Here is a 10,278-nt window from a genome sequence, read left to right as displayed (position 1 = left end):
TGTCTGATTAAACAGATTTATTTTTAATGCCTTTTAAGCGTTATGCTGTCTGATGATATGTGAGTCTACATCAAGATGAACCTGAAGTATTTCCATATTTACTAACTTATTTATTTGAAAATATTTAACTTTTGTGTTTTAATTTATATTTTAATATGTTAATGTTTACTTCACTGAATAGAAGATTGTGATGTTTTAATATAGGTTAATAAATGAAAAGATTTAAATATGATCTTCGTATTGTTTTTCTATATAAGCCCATGATGAAATACACACACACACACACACACACACACATTTTCTAAGCCGCATCTCCCTCAGGGTCGCGGAGCCTGTCCCAGCTGTCATTGGGCGGAAGGCAGGATGATGATAAAATAAACATTTCTAATCTTTACTTGGTTTAGAAATTTATTTGGTTGCCATTGAATGTTTATATTTGTGGTTTGGTTTGAAATGAAAGCTCAGAATTTCTTTGACATTGTGCGAACCATAACGTGCCCACCGAAACCAACAGCGCAACATAAATTTCATTATGAATGTACTAATTCCAGCAAATATTTTCTGATATGGAAAGTGTATTTTTTTAGCTAAGGTTTAGCTAAGGTTCTGATTTCATCATGGTATGTCTGGGATATACAGCAGAGAGCAAAAACTGTTCCAACCAAGCCCACTCTCTCCTATGTATGTACATACATGTACATGTTGCATGTAGTTAGAATTCATTAATGACACTTCCAGCAAGATTTTCTGACTCGCCACACGATGCCTATTACAATGCTAAAGAGTCCGGCTTTTTGAATCATGTCATCGTATGCTGAATACGAAGAAGTATGTCTTTAGCAGCTGAATGAATATGTAAGAGTCCTTTAGAGAAAAACCTCTTTTCTCTACGAAGGAAGAAAAACAGTCCTGCACAGGAAACAGTCTGCCCTGCGCTCAGGTGCGTCAATGAGAGCAGTGTGAACCCAACCGGCCTGCCAAACCAATGTGAAACAAGGACACACCAGCCCACCTCTGCAGAGCAGCTTCTTACAAGAGACATTTATTAGATCAGCAGAATACATGCCAAAACAAATAATTTACAGCAGCATTTTTTTCACCGTTCTGTACTTTCTCCCTCTTTTTTCGATCCAGTTTGACTCAGGCATTGTGGACATGTCCTTTTCTGTCTGAAGGTCAGGTGGCTGTTACCATATACTGTTTAGAGTTGCATTTGTAATTTTGTACTGTAATAGGATGAACAATACAAAGTCCCACTGGTGAAACTCCAGGTTACTGTAGTCTATTTGTTATTAGACTGAGCTATAGTGGGAGAGAGTACCATAGGCAGCAGTACAGCCCTTAGCGAACACTGTATTTGTCACATATCTAAGAGCAGGAGTATGTACACCTCGGAGTAACTGTGGACTGTCTGGAGCCTACAGCCAGACGTGGCACTTACATTACTAGCTAGCTACTGCAAATGCTAGAGAAACAAGTGGTGTGATAAAAGAGCATTCACATGCAGTTTCTACACATCAACGTACATTTCTTCCCAAATATTTTACAGTAAGTTCACAGCTACATTCTGGTGTGCTTGTGTGATTGTGTGGCAGGTAAAGAAAAAAAAGAAATCATTATTAAACTACAAGCAATGGACACTTTAAAGTGGGACTGTAGCCCTGTCTGTCCCTACTCGTCTATTTCTTTTCCTAAAAGAGGCCTTACGCTGTCCTGTTTTCAGCTCTCGGTACACTGCCGGAACAATTGCAAGATTTTCTTACTGTCTCTCTGACCCATATTGAGGACTGCCTGGGAAAAGTGTAGCCGTGAAGCTAGAAGAGCTGTTGCTGCTTACAGAATTAAAGTCTCCATTACACTTCAGGCCATGTGCACTTCTTAACGGTAATACATGGAAGGCCGAATACAGATGAATGTGAGATGGATTTTACAGCTTGAGAAACAGAAAATACATAAATGGAGAACTAATGAGGTCTGTTATTATGTTCCGTAAAGGAGTCAAGCTTCAACAGGTTAACGCTCGACTCCACTCTGTTGAGAAAACAAACAACCCATCAAAATATGTGACTCATGACAGAGACTCATGATACATCCCATACTTAAATAGACTAAATCACACTGATGATGTGCAGTTTTTATACCAGTGGTCACCAACTTTCTGGATCTACCTTCCAACCAGAGTCGGTATGGCAGCTCCAGATAGCTGACTCCTTCAGAAGTCCTTGATTGACCAATCAGATACATTACTGTTAGGTAACATAATAGATTCAGGCTGGAACTAAACTCTGCAGGAAAGTTGCTCTCCATGGAGGAGGTACGGTGGCCACTGTTTATAACATTATGCTCAACATAAAGAGATTAAAGGGCCCATATCCTACTTTCTCTTGCATTTTATTTTCTCCCGAGGGCCTTTTTTTTTTAGCCTTAATCCATTTTTACTGACCATTTCTCTTTATTCTTTAAAACTAAACAGGCAAGTTTTGTTATTGTGCCTTTAGGATATATGTAAATGAGTTCTGATTAGTTTTGGTATTGTATTGTGCCTTATTTTGGGCTGAAACACTCTTTACAGCTTCAGCATGAAAGGGTATGTAAGGCTTTATTGCTATAGGCTGAATAGGCAGATATATGTTAATGTGTTGGTTTAAGTGCCATTACAAAAACAGTCACTGCTGCTTAGTTTCTATTTATGGATTGAGCATTAAACGGCACGTTTGGAAACTTTAAGATTCAATGTTTCACATACATCAAACTCTTATTTTAAAAAAGCAAAGAAAAATCAGGTTTTCATGATATGGGCCCTTTAAGCAATGCTAATGAGCAGATTGCATTTGGAAGCTCTAAAGGAATACATACAAAATGTTGACCCCCCCCCCCCCAAAAAATGCAGCAGTTTGAGTGAGAGAAGAAACCCCATTAATAAAATAACTCTGTATTATGCAGTACTTTGACATAACTCTGACAAAAAATGACAAAATTAAATATTAATCTAAAATATATCTAAGACATGTATTTGTGCTGAAAGAGCTTATTCAGAGGAGGAACACACATTACCCATTAATGGTCGGGACAGATTTTGCTTTTAGGACAGTTGAAAATAAAACAAAAAAGAGGCAAAAACTGGTTTGGAGAAAGAGGAGCGCAGAAACGTGTTGAATCTTCAGCGAATGGCTTTCAGTTTTGATAAACAGATACATACATACATATATATCACACCCTATACAGTTAACTGAAGAGGTTTTGTATGCAGTATATGTGCACAGGGATTGTGCTTAATCTGAAGGAAGGTTAAACAGTGGTCTTTTGCTCTCCTGCTTTTACAGTTCTGTGTTCCTCACCAAAACGAAACAGTCTTTGCTGAGAGACAGAAGTCTGTCTCAAAGAAGTTCCTTTTATTCTGTGTAATATTTACAGAATATTGTTACTGGACGTCACTGTCCAGTCTGCGTATGAGGGAAAGTTTTCCACTGGCTGCTCCCAGAGTCTGGCCCAGTGTGAGTGTGTTCTACTGCCGAAAAAGGTAAACATTCCTCCTCACATACTGCAGGAGGGGTGGAATATTGCATTCACATTTCCTGTCTCTTTCTCTGTTTCAGCAACACAGTCTGCAAAGTCTTTTCTCTTTTTGTGTCATATTTCTGTCTATTTGTATTTGCAGTTCTGTCAGCAGGCTCACACACTACGGGGCGCCCGCTGCGTCTCGTGCGTCCTGCGGTTGCGCCCCTTCTTGCTCTCTTGCATGAGCTTCCACTTGCTGGCGTGTGACTGGCCGGTGTGCAGTAGATGGGCGGTGTGAGATTGGCTGGCCTGCAGCAGGTGGGCCTTCTGCCGCCGCTGCTTCCTCTCCCTCTTCCACACCTGCTCGCACAGCTGGTCCACACTGTTAGGGCTGGGGGGGTCGATGAGAGATAAGAAGTCCTGGTACCACAGCTTGGCATGGGGTGTCCGGCCACTGTCTGGTGGCTCACGGTGTAGCAGCTCGTCCAGCTGCTCGGTGGGGATGACGTGAAGGGTGAGACGCAGGATTGTCTGGATGAAGCCGTGCTCTACTGCATGACAGTAGTATACACCTGAGTCCTTCTGCAGCAGCGTCCGAATCAGCAAACCCTGCTCGGTGCCCATAACTCGCTCATCCGCCTTTATCTGAACACACACAAACATACACAAACGCAGATCACACAACACAGCACAGCCAAAGCAAAACTTTGTATCACAAAAAGGGGTAACTTTTCATGAGAAGGAAAACACTACTTTTTTTTAAACTATATAGTCATTTTGGACTATTTCTGTTGGTCCATTCATCAATTGGTCACACTACGTAAACGGCAATAATACAAACAAATGGAGGTAAAACATTTCGTTCCTAAACCAATGATACAATTCCATCACTGGGGTCCTGCTATCACCATAGAACTGCAGTTTCTGACCGAGCTGTGGTTTTAGGTTTGTTTAGTGGTTAGGGTTTCTTGGGCTACTTGTTATTAGTGTAAGTTATTAGCTAACAAAAGGTAGCTAACTCAATTATTAGTTATTATTAACTAATAATCTAATCCCAAAATAGACCCTGAATTTGAGTTAGAATGACCAGTTATAATGACTAAAGGTTGACTGGACAGCCTAAAGAGTTATACAAGCTAGCTACCTAAGTGTTATGCTAGCACAAAACTAGCTACCAAAGTGTTATGCTACCAATGTGTTATGCTAGTACACAAAATCTCAAGCCTCTTTACATCCCTAAAATCAGCACATGCTGTGTTTTGGATGCTGGTATGCTGCTCAACCAGCATGACCATTCTGGGGGACCAGCTAAACCACCAGCAGACTGACATAAACCAGTTGAGCCAAACAAGGAAGGCTTGCTTGTCTAAGCTCTTTTTTCAGCAGGAATTTTTTGTATTGTGCTTTTTACAACGGTTGTCAAAAAACACTTCTACAGAAATCCAGAACATGATCCAATCTTTTAACAGACAGTGTCCACACAGACACAGACAGGCACACCTCCTGCTTGCTGTCCTCTCCGTGTCTCTGGAACTGCCAGTAAATGAGAGCACGCTGTGACTTAGGACTGCACTCCAGGAAAGAGCTGCTGTTCTCCACCCCATACACCGTCTTATCCATCAGCGTGTTCTCCCCATTCTCTTCATCTATTCACGAGAAACAGAAAGAGATTATTTCAAGACAACGCATTCCCCTGGGGAAAGGGGCATGTAGAGGGGAATGAGTGTGGTTTGACAATGTAAATGGCCTGCGTATGTGCCTGAATGTGTGCTTCAGATGAATGTATGAATGTGTCTATGCTCTTTCCAATCACATTCTCACATGTCTGCAAGAGGCCTTCACATAGACAGCATGTCCAGCAAAGAGGATATGAGCCAGTAATTCAAACCATGAATATGGACTCACACACACATACACATGCATTCACAGCCACACACGTACACAGGAGCACGTCACAGTATCCCTTCTCATCACCAAGTTTCAGACTCAGCTGTGGCTTTAGGTCTAGTGGCATAGAATTCCAGTGAGAATGGATATGCAGGTTTTTTTTCCATATTTTAATCATTTAAAATCCATTCATCTCTCATTCTTTCTTTCTTTAATCCATAATTGTCTGTTCCTTCTTTTTTCGGCGCTGTGTAACATCAGTGCGCAGCTCTGCAGACGTGCTCCACTGCTTTAATAAGGTGTGAGAGACCGAAATGCTCTTGAACATGGAAATGTGTGTGGTCCCTGGGTGTATGTGTGCATGCGCATGCTTTACGTCACATGCATCTGAAACAGCTGTGAAAGAGCCCCCCTGAAGTTAAATACATGTCTTTAACTAGGCAGAACAGCATTTTGAAGTTTTATTTTGGGCTCCACCTAATAATTGTATTTCTACCTACACATTACACCTAATAAAAATGAGGTCCTACACTCATTTAGAGAAAAATATAAGGGATGTGGATGAAGCAGTGTTGAAGCTTGTGCTCTGTGATCAGTGAAGTGTGGGTTAGCTATATAACAGTGAGCGAGGGGTCAGCCAGTGGGGAACCTTCACAGCCTTCTAAGCCATCAGAGAAGGCTTATCATTTCTTGGAGCTAAATAATGTAAATTTTAGTTCCGTTTTATTTAATAGACTTATTACACTTGCTGTATTTAAATTCTGCACACATTGTAGTACTACTCTTATTTGGAGGGTTAAATTCTTTACTGACCTACTGGTAAATCACACCATCATATTTCTGTTCTCTGTGATATCTAGGTAGATACAGCTGGGTGAGCTCTCCCACTGGTTAGGCCTTCAGGAACAAAATTGAAAGGCCTTTCATATTAGTTTAACTACCAACATAATTAGGAAACGACAGTGTAATCAACCAATCACATTTTGATTTAGAATGGGTGGATCTGTTTAGTGAGAACAAAAGTCACTCTAGACCTTCTTGAAGTTCTAGATATGTGAATGAATACAAATATTAGTTGTAGTCGAACCCGGTTTCAGTCAGTTGTTAGAAATGAAAAACAGCAGCGGCAGCTCTTTGCCAGGGTTCCTTACTAAAAGAGTCACTGAAAACTGCCACATGCAAGGTAAAATATGCTGTGTGTTAATGTCTATTTCAAATAAAACATATGGATTGTCTTTTACAAGCTTTGAATGGCCACAATTGTTCATATGCACCAGTATTTACGTAGTACTAACTACTAAAAATCTCATAGTGGTGCTAGCAGGAATTAGCATTGTTTTTTACCCTCTTGACATTAATACTCCAAAAAGAAGGCATAGTCCTAATCGTTATGGTTCACCACTGTGGTAAGCATGCTAAAGACTTAGCTCCTACCATGGTGCTGCAGATCGGAGCACTGGGTTAGAGGGTCTCCATTCCTGATGTCCTGGCGCCGAGTCCTCCTACGCAAACACACCCACACATATGGAACATGGTTATAGAGCACAGGCAAGTGGGCTGCACATGCTTTCAACATTCACTACATACAGCAATTCTAAACACTCCCTGTTTCTCTGTTTGAAATCCAGCTGTCACTCAGAGGATCTCTCACTGCTTAGCGCATGCAGTAAACTACACTATTAGATGTATGTATGTGTGTCTGTGAAATGGTGCCTGTTTAAGCTCTGGGCCATTTTGTCTCTGTAGTATAGCCAACTCTACTCTTATTTTACTCCCTTTAAAAAAAAAAAATGCTGCCAGGCAACAGATGCCTCAAGTCAGCTATGGATGAATATCCCTGTGAGGTTATTTCATCTCAATAATGTAGGCAATACGTGAGGCCTTGTCCCCACTAAGGCAAATGAGGAGTCTTTGTGTTATACCTCTACTGAATTAAAACACTATTGTGTACTGTACAGTCGTGTGTTCCAGTCTTGTCTTGCAGCATACAACTATGCACTAATTAACATTTAAATTAAAGCAAAAGAAGTAAAATGTATTGCATATTAGTGCATATCTGTGGCACACAAGTACTGAGTACAAAGACATGCATTGTACAAGTTACTATTTCAATGGAATCAGATTGAAAGATCTGAGAACAATTCTTAGAGAGACACAATGTTCTTGCTAAATTCACTGTTCATCACTCAGGCCAAGCCATTTTGGAAAGATGCCTGGTATTCTACATCTACAAGGAATGGCACTACATAGGATCGCTTCAGAAATACTCACATAACAGACCAACAGACACACTTTAGATGCACAAATGGGTCACAGTTAATGCTACGCAGATACTAAATTTACATATAGATGCAATTTATGATTATCATAAGGCAAAGGTTCTAAACATGTTTTGCAAGGCACACACTTTATGTAACATTCCTGTTTATTAAGTATTTCGAAACTCTTGACATCCTGTGTTACACTATCAGTTTAATTCTCCCCTACAGGGAAGTGTGCTGGAGTGGACTCCCAGGTTCAGGCTAGGTTAAGCTAGATGTGAGAAGCACGCGTACCTCTTGGCAGTGGGGAAGTATCGGGAACATTGGGAGCCGTCCCAGGCACAATAAGGATCTCGCGCCAAACAGCACTCGGCACAGGCCTTGCCATAAACGTCACAGCGATGCAAGGGCATCTGGGAAATCCCAATGGAGGAGCCCAGGTATAGCTGTTGCTGTGGAGAGACAGATAAAGAATGAGTAATTCTGTATTTCAGAGACATGGGACAGTAAAACAGCGCTCATTCACCACATCGTCTGAAATCAATGGTATTAATAGAGAGTTTGCCTCTACTTTGCTGCAGTAACAACCTCTACTCTTCTGGCTTTGCCTTAGATGTAAACATTGCTGTGAGAATCTGTTTTCATTCAGCCACAAGAGCATTAGTGAGGTCAGGTACTGATGTTGCATAGTTAGCTCTGGATCACAAACACTATTCCAACTCATTCTAAAAGTATTATAAGAGCTCCATCTCTCCAGAGAACTCAGTTCCACTGCTACAAGTCCAAAGCTGGGGAGCCTCACACTCCTTTGGCCAGTGCTTGGTAAAGGTCGAGGTGACCTCAGGCATCCCATTTTATTGGCAAAGCCGGAGATTATATGGAGATTATACAAGCTGTACAAGTACATTTGAATGTTCATATCAGCAATGTGTGCAATTTAAAGCAGCTTAAATTAGACAGTGTCTGGATACTTTTGGAAATACTATGTTTAGGTTGACAGGTTTACAACATTTACAAAGCACAAAGAAAACAAACAACAAAGCAATTTAAAAAAATGTGTGCTCAAATGCAGTTATGTGGGCGAATATTCAAATACTGTTGCTCCCCAAAAAAACAAACATTATCAGAATTTTTTTTTTCATTTTTTCCATCATTTGAGTTCCGCAGCTGTCCTTTTAAAATTACATGAAGAATGGACCAACACAGATGCTCCAGAATTACTTGGAATAAAATCTCTTTACTTTAAATTACATTAAACTTCAGAACGTTTTTGCCTTCTCCTGTAATCCATTTGGAAATGCCTGTTTTATTGGACAGCAATAATAGGTTATAAGAAGCAGAAGTCCTTAATGAAATTCCAAATGTGCACAAATATTACATATATGTATTTACTTAGTCCAAAGAGTTCTGAAAGCCACACTGTACTGAATAGCTGTTTGGTTGGTTTGGTGTACAGACTTGAATTTCCTCTGTGGATATCTTTGTTAATGGGTGTTATTTCAGTCAGTGTCTGAGGGACCTGGTGAGCAGGAACTTTAGGCAGACAGTCTGTGTGCAAGCGTTTAATTATAGATTCACTCAGATAACCTTTCAGTGTCGGCTTGATTATTCACACTGCTCAGTGCAGGAATCGCAGCTGCACACACACATACACACTGGAGTCCTTAAGCTTGAAACCAACTGCAAAGGTGTGTGTGTGAGAGAGAAATAGAGAAAAAGAGAGAGAGAGACAGACAGACACACACACACACACACACACAGAGAAACCACTAATGGTAGAAACTTATGTTGCTGCGTTACATGAATACGTGTGACAGGAGTCTCTTGTGTGTACAATGCAGAAAAACCTTTGTGTGTATTTGAGTAAGTGTGAGAGAGAGAGAGTGGGAGAGAAAGAGATACAGCCTGAGGCAAGGCCTATGTTGGGTTTTGTGGTACATGATAAATCTAGCAGTGCTACATCACTCCTGTCAACAGAAAGTGGTGTAACTGCTTGACAGGCTGTGGCCAGTCTCCCAGTGGACCCATTCTGTCTAGTACAGTTCATGCTAGGAAAAGCTCTCCTTTACTGGTGCATTTGCGAGATTATGTGATTATCTGTCAGAGGTTTTGAGTTATGTCAAACATGTAATGGAGGTTACCTGTTTTGTGGACAGCTCCATAGCGGTTATAGCAGTTGGCTCCTATTAGAAAAAAATATTAAGTGAGAACTGAAAAACTGTTCACAGACATTATTTAGAGGAAGCCAGCATTCAGTTCAGAAATACAACTATACTATTACAGTATTCCAAACATGATTATGGCTATCAATCTAAATGACACAGTGTATTATATAACTAATAAATCACTAAACATATACGGGCACACACACACACACACTATATAGTAGATTTCCAGAAACTGATCATACCCTGAACACAGTCATCTCCTCCAGTAAGACTTCCTCCAAGTCATGCCAAGTGCCTCTGGGAATTGATACCACCTTAAGAACCGTGCCAGCATCTAAAAAGATAATCAATAATCAGTGTGTTGTTTTATTCTTACAACAAAATGAAATACCAAAAGCTGAGTGAAGTAATTACAATTAAAATGCTCATAAGCAATCAGTCATGAGATTATCGGTCTAAATTAT

The 10,278-nt window shown here is 40.4% G+C and overlaps 1 protein-coding gene across 1 annotated transcript in view; it reads right to left on the bottom strand.

Annotated features, from left to right (window-relative positions):
* Positions 1–1,015: 1,015 nt before the first annotated feature.
* sema3ab (sema domain, immunoglobulin domain (Ig), short basic domain, secreted, (semaphorin) 3Ab) overlaps positions 1,016–10,278 on the bottom strand; it is a 42,802-nt gene continuing 33,539 nt past the window's right edge. Inside the window, exons 12-17 of the mRNA XM_017724884.2 lie at positions 10,057–10,148; positions 9,788–9,829; positions 7,941–8,098; positions 6,820–6,887; positions 4,999–5,144; positions 1,016–4,143 (exon numbers count right to left, since the gene is read on the bottom strand). Coding sequence (XP_017580373.1) covers positions 3,673–4,143; positions 4,999–5,144; positions 6,820–6,887; positions 7,941–8,098; positions 9,788–9,829; positions 10,057–10,148 — 977 coding nt within the window. The 3' untranslated portion in view covers positions 1,016–3,672. The remainder of the gene's footprint in view (positions 4,144–4,998; positions 5,145–6,819; positions 6,888–7,940; positions 8,099–9,787; positions 9,830–10,056; positions 10,149–10,278) is intronic.

This window comes from Pygocentrus nattereri, chromosome 7, assembly GCF_015220715.1.
Source record: "Pygocentrus nattereri isolate fPygNat1 chromosome 7, fPygNat1.pri, whole genome shotgun sequence".
NCBI lineage: Eukaryota > Metazoa > Chordata > Actinopteri > Characiformes > Serrasalmidae > Pygocentrus > Pygocentrus nattereri.
The sequence above is the reverse complement of the archived record's forward strand: the minus strand, read 5'-3'. Positions and strand labels throughout refer to the sequence as shown.